The sequence below is a fragment of the Chenopodium quinoa genome, unplaced genomic scaffold (assembly GCF_001683475.1).
Source record: "Chenopodium quinoa cultivar QQ74 unplaced genomic scaffold, ASM168347v1, whole genome shotgun sequence".
Lineage (NCBI taxonomy): Eukaryota > Viridiplantae > Streptophyta > Magnoliopsida > Caryophyllales > Amaranthaceae > Chenopodium > Chenopodium quinoa.
The window spans coordinates 11,146,326-11,168,750 of record NW_018745024.1 but is presented as its reverse complement, the minus strand read 5'-3'; the positions used below and the strand labels follow the sequence as shown (position 1 = coordinate 11,168,750).

Genomic DNA, 22,425 nt, shown 5'->3' with positions numbered 1-22,425 from the left:
ACTCTTATGTGAAGGAGTCTAATGTCAGTTGAACTTTTTAGTTGAGTTGGTATATATATATATATATATATATATATATATATATATATATATATATATATATATATATATATATATATATATATATATATATATATATATATATATAATGCTTTAAATCTTGTGAGTTTATGAACTAATGAGTTTAGTTGAGTTACATGCATTTTTTATTTTCTTTTTTCAAAATGAAATTAATAAGAAAAATATAAATTAGGTGGATCTCAAAACGACAAATACTAAACTAAGTTAATTTTACAATACCTATACTCCGTAATAAAAAGACCTAATGGGTCAATAAGTCTATTTTACTTTACAGAGCTATAAGGACCTGGTAAAGGAAGTTTGGGCTTTAGATGTGTTAAGGATGTAAAGCCCAACAACTTGGCTATTGAACATCTAAACGACTAAACCCAAACTATTTGAGACTTATAGTACTCTTCCATTCTATTTTACATACCCAAAAAAGTGGAGTTAGTGTAGACAACAAATAATGATCATATGAGTTAGCGATCTATATCTATATTTATATCTATATCTATATCTATATTTATTAGTATTTAAAAACATAAACCATAATTTTTCATATGACACATGTTATTACAAGATACTCACTACCACATATGACACATGTCACCCCTTTTGATCTTTTTGTTTGTTTTTATACATTCTATAACTTACAAATTCAATTAAGAAAATGAAGTGTTTCATTTCCATCATAATAATATAAAGTTGAACCAAATAATATACATCACATAAACATATGAATTGAATTATATAAAAATTGTCTTTTCAACTAATAGACTTAAAATATAACTTAAACCAATATGTCATTTCATATCCTACAATCTTCATGTATATATATGTATCTAAATTCCTTTATCTTTTTCCACACTTATATCCCCATTCTTTTTTTCCTTTTAAGTTTTAGCAATGAAACAATTTGTTCGTATTTCATATCAAAAGTTTCAATTACTGAAAAACATACCTACATATGAAATAATCTAGATAAGAACCTGTGCATCGAACGGGCCAAAAGGCTAGTTCATTTTAAAACATTTATCCTAAAAAGAACAAGAACAACCACTAACTTAATGTGGTGCTATAACGAAAGTTTATTCTTGAATCTTTGATAATATGGAATTATAAATATACAAATAACACAAATAATCTCAAGTACTCGTATTGGATATCAATTTTGCAACTTTAACAACTAAAATTGTTGACAAGATACAAACGTAATTTTATCTTATATCATATACTCGTAGTAGTTTAAGAATCTTTTAGTCAATGTAGGGGAGGAAACAACAAGATGACACACCTTATTTCCTTTTCTTTTTCATTCCTTTTCCTTCATTCCTTTTTGTTTTTGGTGGCTTTCATTCTCATTCTACTAATAGCAACAGAAAAATTATTATCAAACAACCTTTTAGAAATTGCAAAAGACTTTCTAGAAAATTCAAATCAAGAGGCTTCATAAGAAAGATATCCCATGTATTGGATTCCTTTATCTAAGGGAATCCGATTCCTGCTTCCAACATGAGCCACTATGTCACTATGTGCACATAGCCAAAAAATCCGTTTCTATGTCTCATGATCAACTGATTGAATTACAATCAATTGGCGTAAGTTGTATCATATGCTATATTGCTATGTACCATGTATATATGTAGACAAGTAGTGTCAAATTAATTATGCATACATTCATGTCTTACATACTCATTACCCTCGAGAGGAAGGTCTACTAATGTATTACGTATACAATATAAGTGTACATAATTGTCAGTTTAATTGATTCCTTTAAAAAAATGATATGTGAATACATTTTAATGACCAATTTTGTTAGAAAAATAATCAACATGTGAATTGAAACAACCGTTCCATACTAAAATAATATGTAGTAGAAGAAAAGAGGTAACTAATAACTTGTGAAGTATAAGGTTAATGGACTAATTCATCTATCATTAATTGGTTTTAAGATAGAACCTTGTTCGTTGAATTTGTCAAACTCTGATGTGCAATTCTATATGACCCTTTAAAATTTATCAAAGTCATAAAGAGATTTAAAAGTATCATTTTTTTTTTCTTAACTATCTCAATCACTTTCATGCTGGCTAAGACGTTAACCATTTTTCACATATTTAGCTTAGCTTACGCCCCATCATTGACACTAAGGGCCTGTTCCGATTGACTGAACTCAGCTGAAGTGAACTGAACTTATTAATTAGTGATTTTTAACTACGGATTAGTGATCTTTGATTATTTATTGATTATTTATTACTATACATATGTGTATATACAAATGTACATATTATTATTAATAATAATATTATTATTATTAATAATAATATTATTATTATTAATTATTTATGATTATTATTATTATTATTTATTGATTATTATTATTATTATTATTGTTATTGTTATTATTATTATTATTTATTGATGATTATTATTATTTATTGATTATTATTATTAGTATTATTATTATTATTATTTCAATTATTATTGTTATTGTTATTATTATTATTATTATTATTATTATTATTTATTGATGATTATTATTATTATTTATTACTTATTGATTATTATTATTATTATTATTATTATTATTATTGTTGTTGTTGTTGTTGTTGTTGTTGTTGTTGTTGTTGTTGTTGTTGTTGTTTTTATTGTTGTCACTACAAAAAAAATCAATATAGCATCAACTAAAATTTGTTGCTATTCACCAAAAATCCGTTGCCAACTCTATTTAGCAACGGGTTGGAAACAAAAATTTGTTGTTGCTAAAAGGCTTGTTGCCATGGGATTTTAGAAACCAGTTGCAAAGCAATTTTGTTGCAATATTGCATCAATTTAAATATAGTTTCCATGATTGTTGCTATTTTTGGTGCATTCGTTGTCAACTTTGGCAACAGATTACCATTGGTTGTTGCTAAAATTAGCAACAAATTATTAATGTTAGTTCCTAAAATAGCAACAAATTATTAATGTTGGTTCCTAAAAATAGCAACAAATTATTAAAGTTGGTTCATAAAAATAGCTACAAATCATTAATATTGGTTGCTATCAACACCACGAGACAAAAACCCAATCCCTATTAGTAATTCGGTTCAACCCGATCTCAGCATTTACCAATCTGAAATCTCACTCAGGTTAGGTCAACTCGACTCGACTTTGCATGTAAGGCTCTTTGAATCCCTAGTCTAAAGAATCGTATTTAGTAGGAGTCGAACTTGTAACCTCAAAGTCAGATGGTGAATCTCTTACCAACTATACCAAGTACTATTTGTTTACTTCTATGCATATAATTTATAATAAGTGAACAAAATATTATAGACGAAATTGAAAAATTTGTCTCCAAATTAGGGACAAAATAAAAAATCCGTCTCTAAATTAGAGACGAAATTGAAATCCGTCTCTATTTGATGTCATTTTAGCAACAAATAATTTTATACATTGCAGCAAAAAGTGGCTTACATATAAATTAACAACAATATGTAACACAACTCGTTTCCAATGACAACAAACAAAATAATGCGTTATCAATTAGCAACAATAATTTAGAAGGCTTGTTTCTAATGGAAACATTCAAAATTTCATTGTATTTGTTTGTTTCTAAATCAATACAAATAAAATATTTGTTGTCATAGTTTGTTACTATTTGGCAACAAGAGAAAAATATGATGCCGTCTAGTAACAACTAGTAAGACAATTTGTTTTAAAAAGCAACAAATCAAAAATATGTAGCCATTGTTTATTAAAAACTAAAGCATAAAATGCCGCTTTTAATTAGGCAATAAAAAAAAGATTCGTTGCTATTTAGCAACATTTTAAAAATCTGCTGCCAAACTTAGTTGCTAAAAAGCTTTTATTTTTGTTGTTGTTGTTGTTGTTGTTGTTGTTGTTGTTGTTGTTGTTGTTGTAATAAGAGCTTAAAAGAATGAAATTTGGCTTTATATCATTAGCAATATCATTAGACGTAAATTAAGAGCTGAACTGAACTGAACTGAACTGAGCTGAACTGAACTGAAATGAATTTCAACGGAAGAGAACAGACCCTAACTAGCTTCTTCAACTTTTTGATTCATGAATGTGTAACGATAATGATACCACTCTGACTAGAATATTATGACGACTGGGTAATTTAATAGGAATAGTTACAATAATTTAAATATGATTTTGTATAACGAATTAGGGTCCGTTCATATTTACTGAATATAACTAAATTGATTGGAGCTGAACTGAACTGAACTGAATAGAGCTTAAATGAATATTTTATGAGATAAGAAAATTAGGAGGTGAACTGAACTGAACTGAAATTAAGCTGAAGTGAACAGACCCTTATAAGTGTGATACTTTCTTTATCCTATTAATTTGGATATCGATCCATGTACAAAGTTTTATTAAGGAAAATTTGTTTAAACAATCTTTTAAAGTGAACATTTTGTTCATAAAAAACTTTTTTTTTTACCAGGAGAAACCATTTTTTTTTTCAAGACAACCAAGTGAGACTTTCCGACGTTGACTCACACTATTCCGGCGTTGACCACCCCTCATGTGACACTCACGCCTTCTATTACAAATGAATCTAACGATTCACAATACACCGGCGCAAAGTGCACATTTAACACAAATATCATGCATATTTACTACAAAATTTATGCACGTTAATTCAAAATTTATGCATATACTTTTGTTCCTTCCAATCTCTGTCTTCACTCCAACAGACTCTTTCTCTCCCCCTAATAGAACTTATTCAGAGTCCAAACTATTGATTTTTTTTTTAACAAACAAACTTTTGATTTTAGAGATAAGAAAGTAATTGTCGTTAGGAGTACTTTGGAAACTCAATAATAAGTATTTTAGCACTTCATAACCCTGATGAGTTCAATTGTTGTATTGCAATCTTGAACTCGTCATAATGTTAAACATTACAGGATTGCCATTCACAGATGTCTTAACCTAGTAAAAAGGATCAATCTTATAACTTGTAAAGATGGATTGTTGAAATCATCATTAATCAATTGACCAGAGTTTAAAATAGACATACCATCTTCATCTTTAAGAATATATACATTATGCACATTTAATTAAAAGAATATATATCTTTAGTACATTGGATTTGCACATTTCTATCAGTAAATTAATATGCACGCACATATCAATTTTAAAATATGCACATTTTTTTTTACAAGAATAATGCATATTTAATTTAGATATTATGCATATTTGATCATCTCTATTTTCTTTAATGCTTGCTATGTTCACGATACACTTACTATACATATTCATGAAAAAATTTATGAAATTTTAGAGAAAAAGGGTAGGAAAAAAGATGAATAAGGAGGAGAGAGAAGGAGATGAATGGGTGGAGATAGAAAGATGGGGGAGATTAACTCTTTGAGAAAGAAAAAAAAGGGGTAGAGTGCTGAACATGGAGGGAAAGAGCGGAAGAAAAACACTCGAGGAGAAAAAGAGATGTGATTTTTTTTTCATTATTTACAGTTTTGCCATTAATAAAGCATGTTATTAGAGCTATTTGGATAAATTTAATTGAAAGTATGAGATTACTTCTCATCCTTCTCATTTTAAGTCCCTTCTCATTTGACCCTATATATTAGAGGAATTAAATATAATTATTTTTTTCCTTAATAATAATTTATAATTAGTCAAAGTAAATTTATAAATAATATTAATAGTCAAAACGTATCAATTAATTTAAAAACAAAAGGAGTAGTAAATCATTTTATCATAAAATTGTTATGTTCTTATAGTTATATCATATCCAATTGTATTGTGTCCTTATCATCATACATACAAATATAAGTAAAAAAAAAATTGTCATTTGCAAATCATGGGTATGTCAAAGTAAGTGAATGATTATCCAACAGAATAAAGTAATAAACCTTATAAGTAAAGGGATGTTTCTAGATTTTGATGAAAATGAAAAAGATGGAAAAAGAGAGGAAATGGTGGGGAAGAATTGCATTTGTGATCTTCTTTCTTTTCTGAATCAATTCACAACTTTTAAGGAAGAGGGGTAGATATAGATTGGTATAATTGGATATTTCCACCTTCTTTCCTTATAATATCAAATACTGTAAAATTTTGCTTCTTTTTACTATGTCATTTTTTTTTATTATTTGAATTTAGCACTTTGAAATTAATTTTTAAACTCTGTATCTAATCTTTCCATTCTAGAATTGCTGGGAAGTTCAACCTTTTTCACTATTTATATATTAGTTTTGACCATAATTTTTTACAAATATAATTAAATTACTACATTCGTTAAATGTTATGTGCAACTTTGGGGTATTATTTGTGAGATACTCCGTATAAAATATTCTAAAGTTGCACATAACTTTTAAAGGTAGTATATTTTATCATAAAATATGTTGTTGAGTAGGTATTAATATAAAATTTTATAATATTAATTTTAAAATAATTTACATTAATATTTAATTATATAAAAATAAAGTCAACTGGTGTATTGAAATTTGTGCAAAGTTGACTGTGTCGGTTATTATGAAACAGAGGAATTATCTCTAATATACTCCCTTTATCTCAGAATAATTGCCAAAGTCAAAGTTGATACATATGTCAATGTATTAATTTTGACCTTAAATATATATGATTAAATGTTAGTAAAAAAATATTTAAAAAAAAAATTATACTATTAAATCTTATAGTAGTACCTATTTAATAACATATTTTTCTTGATAAAATTTGTTTTTTATTACATTACTAAAAAAAGACTATGATTATATATGAGTAGTAAAAAAAATAAAAAATTAAACGTATTAATTATTATGGAACAGAGGAATAGTATTATGGGTAGGGGTGAGCATGGGACGGGTACCCGTACCATTAGTATTAACGGTTCGGGTACCCGATAACCAATATCACTAAAAGTGATATCCATAAACCGAACCGATAAGTTCGGGTACCCGGATTTTCGAAACGGTTATTAGGTACCCAATAAATAAACTATCCAATAGTGATCATTAAACTTAACAAATTAGTTATTTGATATATTTTAACACTAATTAACAACAATACCACATGATCTTGACCAAATTATTAATTAAATTACTAATCATTGATATTATATAGTGATTATGAAGTAAAGTAAGAGTTTAGATTTTGGAAAAAATAGATTTAAGTAGGATAAAAAAAAATTGTTTATCAGTTCGGAACGGGTAACCGTTAATTTTAAAATAATACCCAATAACCATACCCGATAACAAATTATCGGAACGGGTACCCGGACCATTATGGTTACCGGATCGGGTACCCTAATTTTCGGAACGGTAACTGAACGGGTTTTCGGGTTTACGGTTTTTCGGGTAGTTTTGCTCAGCCCTAATTATGGGCACATTTAAATTAGAAAAATGCTTTAAGGGATAAAGAAGATATATGTTATATATATTTGAGTGGAAAATTTAATGCAGTATTGATATGTAACACGGCTAACGCCTTTTATTTTTTATTCAGGTCCTATATCACTTCACATAATTTTTGCTGAATTGAAATTATTTTTACTAAATTGAAATTATTTTTGCTAAACTAAAATAATTTTTACTGAAATTAAAATTATTTTTACCGAATTGAAATTATTTTTACTAAACTGAAATAATTTTTGCTGAATTGAATTTATATTTATTGATTTTCTACTATAATTGTTCTTTAAAAGTTACTAAATTTTACTAAACTAAACTTATTTTTATTGAAGTGAAATTATTTTTACAAAATATTATTTTTGTTAGGTAAAGTGAACAGTACCTTAGTAATTTAGTATACCTAATAATGTTTAAGCAGTTCACAATTTTACAATAGACAATAGGATATGGCATAGTACCAATTGCAAATTTATTTTTTTAAAACCATTACAATTTTTTAACTAATTAACCAAGTAAATAATTCCGTAGATAAAATTCATAATCATTGTGGGTGAAAAAGACTTAAACAATTTTAAAACTTATCTTTAAACTAGAAAGTTGGATGTATACATTACAATTTACAAATACAAACATTAGATATGATTACAAAGCCAAACATGCCTTCACCTGCTTTCTACAAAGTTGGGTAGGAAGACCAAAATATTATTGGTACCAAAGTCACTCCATTGCACCATGCCTGGACTTGACTTCTTTCATTGGATGTCCGTCTCTGCTTCATATTATGCACAACACTTGTATTTTAAAAATGGCTACTATATAACACGTGTAAACCACTAATGTATTTTTCCTTTTCTGTTGTCAATAATCTCTATTTCTCTTTTCTGTTGTCACTAAACACATATATATATATATATTAAAATCACTTTTTGATTACCTAACCTATTCATATTATTTAATTTTTTCGCTAATAACCAAATATGGCGTTAAAATTTGCCATATCATTACCGATTTACCATAAATAAAAAGAAAAAAAGTGAGAGTAAAAGAAACTCTTATTAGTAGTCAAAACTTAGAAAGGAGTAGTTGACTCTTTCCAAGTCATCAAAAGCAGAAAAGATATCCTTTACCAAACGAGTGACATAATATCAAATTGAATTACACCTAATATTGGAGTAGTACATTAGTACTAGTACTAGCAGTAGATGAAATTGTATCAGTGGAGTACTCCATTTATTTGAACTAAAACTGAGTTTAGTTCTACTTTGTAGTCATTTACTTTTAGGTACTTTATGTAACACCTCTTTTTACTTTGTCAGTTGTAATGGTTTAGGCTCTTTTCTAGTGACTCAAAACTCAAGGATAAATCTTTAATTAACCATTATGCATTTACACTTCCCAGTCTCCTAGAGCTAGAGCTTTTGTTCAGTCTTTGTGATTTGATACATTGATATTTTGATCTAATCTTAAAATTTATCTGAAAATCACCACTTATGGCCTGTTTTCATTGATTGAACTGAACTGAACTTATTAGAGCTGAACTGAACTGAACTGAACTAAACTGAAATGAATATTTTATAAGAGAAGGAAATTAGGAGCTGAACTGAACTGAACTTATTAGAGCTGAACTGAACTTATTAGATTTGAACTGAAGTGAAAATAATTGTATGAAAAAAGGCCCTTATTATTCCTTAATTCATGTCTGTTAAGATATTTAACATATAATATATGAATGTGATTATGAAAGAGATATATTCATCGTGCCTTCATATTATCCTCATCAGAGGTTGAGGGAGCGGAATAGTGACAATATTTCATTCTTCATATTTGAAGCCTAACGATTAGATTTTATAGGGCTTATACGAGGGAATTACCTTCTCCCCCTCAAGCGAGTCATCTTCTTCACCTCTTTAAAAAAAATATCAATATTACTAGTCATTAGTCATCGTCTAGTCCAAGAACCGTCACCTATGACACCTACAACACCCCGATCCCATCCTAGCCTCGTAAGCCACCAAATCACACAACTAGCCAATCTGCCCGAGCCACCACCATGCCTCCACCCGAAAACGCAAGATCCGAATATAAAAATGATCTATCTATTGGCGGCATCCACTACTAAAGGATGTTGCCAAGGTGGAGAGAACATTGCTAAAAGGGGTACAATAAAATTCCCCATTGATTATTTTCAAAAAGTAGTTACAATTAGTGGTTGTTGGCTATTTGCAAAGTAAACTAGGAAAATTTAATCTTTTACACCATCCGTTAAAGTGATTAGACCATTAGCTAAAAGCCAAAATACACTTTACATTAAAAAGGGGGGTGTGTATACATTAAACAACTAACAAAGAACTTACTAGCTAGAACCAAAATTCTTAGCACTAGTTTTAACAATTATAAAATCTAAAAAAAAAAGTGAATAAAGAAAATTACACCATCATTTGAAGGACCCCCTTATTTCTCCTCAAATTGGCACCTAGATTAAGATTATACACATTACTCGTAGTAGTTAAATTACCAAAATTACCCCCACCTTATACGAGTTGTATACATACATATACGATATCCATATCCGTTTCCTAAAATCAAATAACCCGATTCGTTTCCTCTCACATAACGGAGCAAGCATTCGGGTTTTCATCACTAAAAATCTCAAACGAATCGGACGGTGGAGCAGCGTGCGGATTCCAATCAAACGGCGAAGGACCCTCCACGTCACCCCCGTGATGTACATACGCGTACGAATACGGTGGAGGCGCAGAATAGTACGAAGCAGTGTAATTGCTGCTAGGATACGCCGTATTGTAACTAACGGCGTACACTGGTGGAGGCGCGTAGTATGTAGTTGGTGGGTACTCGTATACCCGAGTATTTGGCGGTTGCTGACGTGGCGGACTCATATTTTCCGGATACGGGTTCGGGTTCGGGTTTGGATTCGGATTCGGATTTTGCTGAGGTGGAGGTTGTGATTCGCCATTTGGCGGTCCACCATTAGCCACCTGCTCCGTAACTGTCTCACCATTTCCACCACCACCTCCACCACCGTTGTTCGGTGGCGCGGCGGTGTTTGTAGTGTTATTACCATTTTGCCCTCCTTTCTTCTTTTTCTTCTTCTTTTTAGCTCCACCACCTCCGCCGCCTCCGCCGCCGTTTCCCGGTGGTTGTTGAGATTCTCCGGTGGCCGGAATATTCCCTTCGAATCTAACTTCCTTAACTTGTGGTTGTTGTTGGGGTGGATTATTCTCAGGTACTTTTTGAGGTTCTGCGTTATTATTCTGCTGCTGTTCTTCAACAACATTTGGGTTTTGGTTTTGGTTTTGAAATTGTTGCTCTTGTTGTTGTTGTTGTTGTTGCTGTTGTTCGATTTTGTAGAAATCAGGCCATAACTCAGCATGTTTACCAGATTTTTCAAGCTTTCTTAAAAGAGTGTTTGCATCAACGTTGCCAGTAACCACTACTTTATGTTGCCTTGTATCCACATCTATTGTGTAAACTCCTGCAAAAATTTCATGCAATTTTTGTAAGAAATTCAGCATTTTATGATAAAAAAATGAAATTTAAATTACTCTGTAATACAGAAAATGAGTAGAACAAAAAGATCGGAGAGAGTACATAACAATAATTTTTAGTTTTGTTTTAATGGGTATGAAACAGAATTTCAGCATTTTCAAAGATACAGATGGAGTTTAATTCAGCTCATAATTACTTTGTACAACAGAAAGAGGGTAGAACAAAAAAAAGAACGAAGAAAATAAGGTCAAGAATTTCTTTTTATTTTGTAGCAGTACATTTTCTTGAAGGATCAAAAAAAAAAAAAAAAAAAAAAAAAAGACAGAGACCCAGATAGAAATAAGCTAAAAAAAAACCTTTGAAAATTAAATTATAGATCAACAAAATATATAAAAAAAAATTGAAAATTTGTGAAAAATGTTTGTAAAATACCTTCAACACTGTGGAGAATTCTCTTGACTTTCCGTTTACATCCTTCACAATGAATAGAAACTCTCAACACCCATGTCTAAAGAACAGAAAAAAAACAGAGGACTTAATTAGTTATAAATTAATAATTAATTAAAAAAATAAAAAATTAATTAATTAAGAAATGAAATAGAAGAATAAAAATACCTTATATTTGAGAGGTTCAGAGTTATCAGGATCAGGGCATTGAGGAGGGGCAGCCATTGAAGAAGGTAAAAAGACTAAAAGAGATGAGAGAATGAATGAAGGAAAAAAATAAGAGAGAAAGTTAAGAGGAAATAAAATTAAGTGAGTAGAATGAGAATTGAGAAATGAGAAGTGGGCTGACAAAACAAAGTTGAGTTGAAAGGAATAAATTGAGTGACTCAGTGGAAGGCCTACCCTTTTATTTCAATTGGAAAGTGTTAGTTGAAACGAATACTAGAAGCGGGTGAATTGTAATTAAGTTCCTAATGACTACTTTTGCAAAATTAAAACAAAATATAAAAGGAACTTGATAGTGCACACACAGTTTTACGAGGAAACCTTCCAGGGCCCAACTGGAAGTAAAACCTCGACCCTTCTAAGGGATTTCAAACACACAGATAATCCACTATAATAGAGCAATGAAGAAATTACAAACCTATTATAATCCAGACCTTTAAACACAAGTTCCAACTAGAACTTGTAGCACGGTAAGACTCAATCCTACCCAACTCAAATCCCCTGACTTAAATTCACTCGTACTCTCACAGTACCAATGCACTCTTTTTACAAAATAACTTCTACTATATGTGATAATAAATCTCATACACTCTCACCCAAATACCCAATCAATTACAGTAAATAGTATGTCTAGAATATGTTAGGCAAGCTATGCATAAAACCCGAAACTAATATGACAAGATAAAACTTGGCAAACTTACACTTTGATAAAGCTCACAAGTTTTTCTTCATGCATAAACTTACAAAAAATCGAAAGCAGTTTTACCTCATAAAGATGTTAACTTTCCTTATCTCTAAATACGATTTTTGGTAAATCATTTTGTTAAAGAAAAATCCTTTCCGAAAAATACAAGAAGATATATATTAGAGAATAATATCGTTTTGCAACTGATTTTAGGAAAATAAATAAAACAAAATCTTTTTTCCAAAATCTATCTTTTTATATTTTTCCAATTTTATCTTTTTGCCAAATTATCTTGTCACGTCTCTAATGGATTTCATGCATATCTTATTAACATATTAAACAATAAATCTAGAAGATAAAATCTTAACAAAATTAATATCTCAATGCCGCGCTTCTGTAATTCTGAATATCTTGGGCTTCACGCAAGCCAGGAACAAGTTCCTGCTGTCACTTGGTCTCCAGTTCACAACTGGAACTTCGCAACCTAAGTCCCTTGTGGAACTTACTGTCTCCAGCTTACAACCTTCAAGTTCCTGTTAGGGAACATTCTTGTTAAGGAATTTAGTTCTTGTTAGAGAACTCTTCTTCTATTGATTAACTCTTTAAAGATTCTCCAAGTCTTCATAATACAAGATGATCTTCCTTCACCAAGGTCCATTTCTCCTGTACTTAAACACTTATAAACCTTTAGTTGAGTTTGCTTTAGTTTAAGTTCATCATCATCAAAACTTATAAGCTTCAACAGAAAGTGCCTTCTATTTAATTAAATAAATAATCATTTTTATTTTTTTTCTTTTATTTTGCTTAATGATTTTTTGTTTAGTTTTGCACAAAATTTTGTACTACAAATCTTCATACTGCTTTAATTCTTTATTAAAGATTTGACATCTGGCATAACATTGGGATATTATCATTGCTAGAGTACTAATGAAAAAAAGTTTGGTTTTATGAATTTCGTGCACTTCGCATTTTGGCATTATTTCGATTTTAATTTACTAGTACCTTTGTTTTATATACAAGCATTAAATATACTCTTGAAAATTGTATAAAATTAGGAATTTATGACAAAAACACGCGCAACTCAGTGTTATTAGTGTTTATATTTTGATGATTTCTTAACTTTTTACGATTTTTAAGTGTAAATTTAATGCTTATATGCAGCCCTAAGGGCTATGGACAACATTTTCCTTATATTATTTGTAATTTTTGTCAAAAATTCAAAATGAATGTTATACATTATTTGCAACAAATATTTTATTTTCTTTTATGGTTGTTATTTCTTTCTATCTCTCGCCTCATTACATGCATCCATAATTTTGCCTAGGAGTCCGTGCACCCTCTAAAGTTGCAAATAATATGTAACGGAGGTAGTAAACTATATTAGTTGAGAATTTCAAGGGGCTAAGGGCCTGTTCTATTCTGCTTATTTTCAGTTTAGTTTAGTTCAGTTCAACTCCAATCAGTTAAGTTCAGTTTCTAATTTCCTTCTCTCATAAAATATTTAGCTTAGTTCAATTCAGTTCAGCTCCAATCAATTCAGTTTAGCTAGGTTCAACAAACCAGAACAGGCCCCAAGACTTGCTCATGAGTACTCTTTTGTTGAAAATAAAATTAAAAAAAAAAAAGTTCAGATTTGATGATAAGTAATTGAATTATGGGGTGGATGAATGGTGTCCAAAATGTATTATAAAGCTTATAGGTGTTTCTTATTGAATGAATTATATATTTGGTCCTAATCTATTTTGATAATAAAACTTTGATTGGAATAAGGTTTGGACAACTAAACATAAACATTGTTATGAATTAGGGCCTGTTCTCATTGACTGAACTCAGCTGAACTGAACTGAATTGAACTGAATTGAGCTGAACTGAGCTGAACTGAACTGAGCTAAACTGAACTGAATATATGGCAATTAATGAGGAAAGAGGTTTAAATTTAGATTTTAGGACATCCAATGCATGCCCCTAAGTTTAAGTGAAAATAACAAGATATCATGTCAACTTATAGCTTGTAACCCTAAAAAAAAGGCCTCTACCTCTACGGGATAGTATATGTACATGCTTCATTAAATTTTCCTAGGGTACCACATTAGTCTTCAGTTTAGACAATGTGCATTAATTTGATGTTTACTTCTGCCAATAATTTAAATTTTTTACCAACCGATATTTTTAAGAATTAGTCTTAAAAGGGTAATGTTATATGGGTTGTAAATAACCATTTAATGTACTTGATCATTTTTTAGTACATTATAAAGTTGGAAATTTATTGACAATTCACGAATATATTTGGCGTAATAAATGTTGATTTAGTATCTATTTTTCAACTTTTAGCTTCTTAGAGCTGCATATAGCTTTATTGATTAACTATTTTAATATGCATTTCAAGATATATGTTTGATTATCTCCACCCTGGACTATATCTTCAAAGATAACTCTGTCATACGCCACTATTATTGGTAAAATAAAGTCTCATATGCTTAAATTGTGATTACAAAAATTCAAAATCCAAATATTATTTACATCTAGAAGAGAAAATATAAAAAATTATCAAATGTGACTAATTGGGGTCAACGTCATCACTTATGCTTGATATATAGTTAAACCTAGCATTAACAATATTTAATATATCTCAATTCTCAAATCATGATTATCTGATAGTGATAAGGATTGAACCACTAAAATAAAGGTCAATGTTTCAAGTCACATAGCATTTTGTAGTGAAGAAATAAAAGACAAATCCCCAATTAGATAATTCGCATTCCTTTATTTTCCATTCAATTGGTCTTGTATTGCCAGCTTGCATGGACATGCAATATCCCAAATAAAAGTTTGAGTTTATGACATTTTCCACTCACTGAATAAAGAGGATAATGCTAAATTTTCATGTATAACAGTTTGTTTTGTATACATAGTGTGCCTTACCTAATTGGTTGTCCCTTTAATGTACTATATTGGATGGTGCAACGCATGGTCTACTAATCCAGTCAATAATTCACAAATTTGCTAGCTCTTCACAAATCTGCGTGCTCTAAATGTAAATGTTGCTCTAAATGTAAATGTTAACTAGCTTAATTAGTTAGAGTACGTAGGTATTGAAATCGAAACCTAATATCTAAGATCGTCCTATCTAAGTCAATGTATAATACATACACAAATATGCTTGCATACATGATACATACAAGATATTACAACTCATTAGGCCTATGTTTTATTTACTACGGAGTACCTCTATGAAGTATGAATTGTTCTTTGATAATATCAAGTAAATAAATAAGTAATGCAAAGATAAATTATAAATCTGGCATCATGGATTTTAACACTTTCAATTAAGCTAACAATCTCAACACTTTATTTCATTAACATCATATCCTACATTTTATGTTCCATAATATGAGGATGATGGAACAAAATCACCTCAGGCCATTTGTTTTGGCAAAAGCTAATGAACACCCTAGGGGCGTTGGAGTTGGATAAGCTAGCTAAAAGTAAAAAGATTAAATTAAAATGAACATTAATTACACCAATCGACGCGTGATTTTGTCATACTTTTCCAAATTAATACTTCCTCCGTTCTATTAATATTGCAATAATGGACTTTTTGCACTATTCATCATTCTTGTTTGACCATATAATATGAGTTATACGTTAAGCAAAATATAGTCAAGTGGGATCTTGTTGGATTTGTCTCATAAAATACTTTCACAATATCAACTTTTTTATAATTTTTACTCTTACACAATTATAGATATTTAGCATATAAAAAGTGTTTTGGGATGCGTAATTTCCTCTTTGTTGCAATATTAACAGAACGGAGGAAGTACAATTTTAGGCAATTATTTAAATGCTTATCTAACGCCACAGATGCGTTTGTTAGCAAGGTCCACATCTAAATTAGTCTTTTTAATTAAAAAAAAAAAGTAACTGTTAGAAGGATTTAAAACTAGTGACAAACATTTATATTTGTATTCACAATTTTGGCAATGCATATAATAAGAGTGTTATTTATACTGCCTCCATAAAGAGGTAAGATTGATATTTGTGCTGAAAATTAATAAGTTGGTAGTTGGTTATCTCTAGTTTCATTTTGCTCCCATTTATATATGTATAGCTCGTCTGTACTGTTTTGGTGTTGGGCTCGATGAGGTTCGTAAGAACCCTAAACTATGATAAGGTAGTTTCACTAATACAGCTACGTTGTACGTATTGAATTTTCCATTGCTATGTACTATGTAGAAGTGCATCAATATTTAAAAATAAAAAATGACATATATCAATAATGTAACTCTTATTCCTTAAATTTCTTAAAGTACAGGTCGAGTACAACATTTATATTGTACTGAACATACGGTAACAAATAAAAAAAAAAATGTCACTCGTATTAGAGATAGTCCACTTCACACAAAAAAAAAAAAAAAAAAAAAAAAATTCATCCCAACATTATACTTTTATACGTCATCAAACTTATAAAGTGCTAAAGTCTCTCATCATTTGTATGGTTGGAAATGTTATGGGTTCAACTGAACATTACGTAGTTTTTTTTTTTTTTTTTTCGAAAAGAAAGTATAATACTCCTTGTAAGAAGCAGATGTATAGTAATTGAACAATTTTAATACTCCACTATTTAAATTGCAAAGAAATTGAACAATTGATGAATTGATGCAGTAATAAACTATAGGAATTTTGTATAGAGTTGTGGGATATCCTCAATAAGTAAAGCAATTTGGACACTAGCACAATGTTCCTTTGACCGTGTTAATAACCAAGCATTTATGACCTTTATCGTGGAGGTTGACCCATGTACTACCCTAGACTAGATATTACACCCTAAATTTTTTAGATTCACCATAAAATTAAATTATGGATCGGAGTATTTACAAGAGGCTTGTATATACTCACGATTTTTAATAACTTTAGATAAGTGTTTCTCCCTTCATTTCTTAGTTTTTGTCTTATTTAATTTAATTTACTTTTTTAAATATCTTGATTAAGTAAAAAGCGAATATTTTGTATTTTTAAAATTGTGCATCGATATGAATTTAATCAATTATGCGACGTGAACGTATTTAATCTCATATACATGCATTCTAATTACTCTATTAATATCATGTTAGTGGGATGTATAAAGGTGTTCTTCAACCTAAGGGTAGGTCTAAGGGTAGATTTAGTAATGATGGTGGTAGTTTTTTGATAGGAAAGTAAGGGAGAAGGGATAATGATGATGATGGTAGTTGATCAAGGGTTAAGTAGCCTTTTACATTAACCACACAATATTAGAAAGCTTAATAACAGTAGCTTTAAGACTATTTAACAAATAATACTCCTAATATGCTATTAGAGGCCTACTTATGTCTCTAAATCACTTATTAATTTTGGGAGGGAATATTAATAGTATAACTTTTTTTTTTTGGAGCATCATTATTCATGTGGACCAGTGTAAGCTTATCTTCTCTTTAAACTTGCTTGAAGAAAATTCCATATGTATGGAGGATGGAAAGTGTTTGCTATAGCACAACATTTTAAGAAAAAAAAATTATAACAAGGCCACAACATATAGACATCTTGGATGTAAGATGCTAGCTTGTAAGGACCACTAGATTGATGAGATTTTTTGATATTAGGACCAATTTTGAAATCTTTATTATTATATAGAGTGAAATCAGCATCGTCGTCCTTTAACTTCAAACCATCCTAAACTAGTATACGTGGATCTTTTTCCGCCAAACATGTGATTGTGAAACATTAACTCATGATTTATTTATTTTTTTATTTATTTATTTTTTTTGACGCCACATTAACTTATGATTGATGTAGTCTAAATCGCTAAAGTAAGTGCACTCTTGCTTAGTTAAACAAGCTAAGGTTAGGGATGAAGGGAAGGCCGAAAGGAAGTATTATTTTTAGAGTGTTGGGATTTTTTTATTTTATTTTTATTTTTTTATTTTGGAAATTTTGAAGTTAATGAGGAGGTTGTTAGTTGGCATTGGCAATTGGTATCCATCCAAAAAAAAAAAAGCAAGAGTAATTAGGTTTAGGAATTGGCAGAAAGAGAGGTTAAGACTCAAACTTATAAATAAAACTAAGGTTTAAAGTACCAACAGTCCAATAACAAACATCTAATTTCTTAATTTAGTTTCTATAAAAATAAAAAATGACATTAATATATAATTTTGTCGTTTAATTGATGGATTATTGGAATAATGAGGAGAAGATAGCATCTTGAATTGTATAGGGTGACTACTTTGATGCATTAATTCTCTTCTCTAGGACATTATGTCCTAGATTGCGTTAGTGGTACTTTGTTTTTAGCATTAGCTCGTTTGGTCCTACAATTTTCAATCAAATAAAAGATGGTTCTGGAAATAAAGTACTGTAGTATGTGCAATGTTATTGTGAAATTTCATTTATTTTTTAAAAAGAAAGTGCACTTTCCCACGTATTGGAGATTTGGAGACTTTTTTTTTTTTTTTTTTTTTTTTTTGACAAAGGATAAAAACACATTACATATCAGTAGAAAAGCAAATTGAAAGTGTCGCTGCTTCAGCCGCAATCTGGTGAGCTCGGTGTACTCGCCTTCTATCCGCCTTATGAAGGTTGCAGTGTCTGAAAGATTTTCCTAGTAGTTTGATTTTGCGTATGATCCAAAGTAAGTGAATGTCACCCTGACCATCCCTTCTAAGGAGAGTAACAAGATTATAAGAGTCTGTAAAAATGGTAACTGACTGTATATCTACTCTCCTAGCCCAACGCAGACCATACAAACAAGCTGCAGCCTCCGAGTGTAACGCTGTAGTACAAAACCCAAAATTACTGCCGCCTCTAATCCTCTGATCCGTCACGTCTCGATTATCCATGCACCAACCCATCCCTGCTATATTTGAATCTGCAAACCACGAACCATCTATTTGAATTGTACTCATGTCCGATGTAGCAGCAAATTCCCCAAGCTGTGCTGCATAAAAACCCGGCGGTATTGTGCAGGTAGCCGTTAAGCAAGGAGCGTGGAAAGGTTTAATAGTAGGATCACCCTGTATAAAGAGAGTATGTGATCGAAGTACTTCCTGAACTTGCAAAAGGATTGGCTGAGGAGATGAGGTTTCTGAACCAAAAACCCTGTTATTCTGAAATAACCAAAGACTCCAAAGAGTACCAATAAAGGTAGTAATGCGGGGACTTGAAGTTCCATCCTGACTAATGAAAAGTCGGATATAATATTGGATCCAATCTATAAGAGAAAGGTCTCCATTGTGTTGTGAGTGGATGCCAAGGCTTCCACCCCTCCATGTTATTCTTGCGATAATGCAGTTTCTAAAAAGGTGAAAGAAATCCTCCGGCTCTGTTATGCATAAATCGCAGTGAATATCAGCTACAGGGACTCCTCTATGGTGAAGCTCTGTCTTCACTGCAAGAGCATTCTAAAGAAGTTTCCATAAAAACAATTTCCAGTTTGGCTGTATCTGAAGGGACCAAAGAACTTTCCAGAAGTTATCAAAGTGCTGAGCAGTTGTCATGGGAGAAAGTTGTTGCTGTAACATTGCATATCTAGTTTTAACCGAATATGTCCTTGAAGGAGTACGAGACCAGTATTGGAAATCTTGTTCTGTTATCGCCGGAGGTTCCATAGCAAGTATTGTAGTCGCAGAATCTGGTTGGAAGCAGGACCTGACCTTAGCAGCATCCCAGGATTCAGTTTGAGGATTAGAGAAAAAATTTACCGTCCAATCCTTTGACACATGAGGTGGAATTCCTGGTCTGAAATCTGGAATGGTACCGTTAGCCCATTTGGAAGAACCAGCGAGAATAGCAGAGCCGTTGCCTACTTTCCAGGCACATCCCGTAGAGAGTAAGGTATCTGCTCTAATAAGACCACGAAGGCCGTAAGAATTACGGCCTATGAATCTATGCGAATATAGGGGCCGGTTTGTAAGGAATTTAGTACGGGCACCAAAGACCCTTGAAGCCAGAAGTTGCGGGTGCTTCACAAATCTCCATACTTGCTTCATAAGAAAAGCTTTATTCAATGTTGAGATGCATCGAATTCCTAGACCACCCAGGCCTCGAGGCAAATGTAACCTTCCCCTATTGACCCAGTGCATTCCTTTATCTTCCGAGTGGGACCAAAAAAACTGTGCTAGTAACGAATCGATTCTATTCGAAACTGACATTGGAAGCTCAAAGCAAGAAAGAACATGAGAAGCCATAGCTACCAGAATAGAGTTAATAAAAATTAACTTTTGGGATTGAGAAATCCTGAACGTATTTAGATCATTTATTCGTCCCAGAATCTTATCTATAAGAAATTGGAAATGATCTCTCTTCTTCCCTATAAAATTGATAGGTGTACCTAGATGGTGGTGAAACTGAGGCACTTGAGTCATTCTGAAGATCAATTTAAATTCAGCCTGAGCAAGAGAAGTGGTACTCGGGCTGAATTTAATAAGCGATTTTGACAGGTTAAGTTCCTCGCCCGAAATCTTAGTAAATCGGTTGATGATCCCCATAATATTGGTGCAGGAAACTGTACTGGCCTTGAAAAAGATCATAGCATCATCCGCAAAGAAAAGATGTGAAATAAGCGGACTGGATCTTGAGATTTTGAGCCCTGTAAACAGGTTCAGATCTTGACCTAAATGCAACATTCTGGAGAAAATATCCATACAGAAAAGAAAAAGGTATGGAGAGAGCGGATCCCCCTGCCTAAGACCACATTGGGGTAGGAAGGTCTCTGAGGTTGAACCATTGAGCAGGGATTTATAGGTAACCGTGGAGATGAATTGGTGATCATCTAATTATTCAACGTCTCGATCGCGCATACATGACTTCAGATTGGTTTGATAAATTTCCGGAGAGTACTATTACTAATCAGCCAATCTTAGTCTCTGATCATGCGGCTATAATATTTGATGATGAACCTTTTAAGGAAACCTCCAACCGTCCTTACCAATTGGATAATTGGTGTCTTGATTTCACAGATATACACAATTTTGTACTCCAAACGTGGGAAACTAATATTCAAGGTTCACCTATGTTCACTCTCTCTCGGAAACTTGGTACCGTTAGGAATTTAGTTCGGAAGCGGTGCATCAACAACAAAAAAATTTGGGGGATCGATTGGAAAAATTTCTCAAATACTCTGTCTACGGAAGGGGAAGCAGTTCATACTCTTTTAGATGCAACTACTTATATGGCCAGTGTAGATCAATCCAAGGCAAGCATTTCTTTACAGCTTCAGTTCTGGAAGCAACGCTGTAAGCACAACTGGCTTTTAAATGGAGACTCTCCTTCTAAACTCCTCTATTCTAAAGTCAAAATGAGGCAAAAAAGGAACGAAGTTAATTCTTTACTTGATGACCAGGGATTACTACAACATGGTCAAAGAGATGTGCCAACTGTTGTTATTAACTCACTCAAGAAGACTTTCAAGACTGATGCAGCTCCAAGCTATGACCCGGAGATAGATACGGTCCGGATGGGGTTACAACAGAGTTTTTTAAATTACATTGGTCTGTTGTTGGACCCTCGGTCATTTCGAGCATACAAAATTTCTTTCAAACGGGGTTTCTACTGAAAGAATAGAATCTATCTCTTCTTGTTATGATCCCCAAAATTGTCTCGCCAACAAAAATGACTCATCTTCGTCCTATTAGCCTTTGTAACACGGTCTACAAATGTGCCTCCAAATGCTTAGTGGCTAGAATTCGTCAGTATCTACCCTTACTCATATTCGACTCCCAACATGCTTTTGTTCAAGGTCGTCTCATGATGGATAACATTCTTCTTAGCCATGAGTTAATGGAAAAAATCAACTCCTCGAAGACTGGTAGCAACTGGCTTGCCGCGGTGAAAATTGACATGAGCAAGGCATACGACAGGATCCATTGGGGTTATCTACTTCGAATTCTTACAGCCTATGGATTCCCTCCTCGAGATTTGGAGACTTGGAGTAAAGAAAAAGAATTAATTTTGGAGATATTTTATTTTCCTGTAATATTTCTAGAGCTGATCAAACTCAGCCTGGCCCAATTTTGGCGGGCTTGGGCAGATTTTTTCGACAAATCGGGTTGGGTTTGACTCGAAATTATTTATTTTATTAAGAATTTTTTTCACTAATTTATGGGTGAGCTA

The 22,425-nt window shown here is 31.6% G+C and overlaps 1 protein-coding gene across 1 annotated transcript; it reads right to left on the bottom strand.

The window, feature by feature from the left end:
- Positions 1-9,723: 9,723 nt before the first annotated feature.
- Positions 9,724-11,785, bottom strand: LOC110708674 (heavy metal-associated isoprenylated plant protein 36-like). Its single transcript, XM_021886864.1, has 3 exons — positions 11,562-11,785; positions 11,379-11,454; positions 9,724-10,932 (listed from the first exon to the last, which is right to left on the bottom strand). Exons 1-3 carry the CDS (start codon positions 11,616-11,618, stop codon positions 10,046-10,048), a joined length of 1,020 nt encoding a protein of 339 aa, XP_021742556.1. The 5' UTR covers positions 11,619-11,785; the 3' UTR covers positions 9,724-10,045.
- Positions 11,786-22,425: the final 10,640 nt, after the last annotated feature.

Bases quoted from the DNA above. Each gene is read 5' to 3' on its own strand.
- LOC110708674 (XM_021886864.1), bottom strand. From the start codon at position 11,618: ATGGCTGCCCCTCCTCAATGCCCTGATCCTGATAACTCTGAACCTCTC. The intron at 11,455-11,561 runs GTATTTTTATTC...TCTGTTCTTTAG, and splicing joins CTGAACCTCTCAAATATAAG to ACATGGGTGTTGAGAGTTTC. The intron at 10,933-11,378 runs GTATTTTACAAA...AAATTTTTGCAG, and splicing joins AATTCTCCACAGTGTTGAAG to GAGTTTACACAATAGATGTG.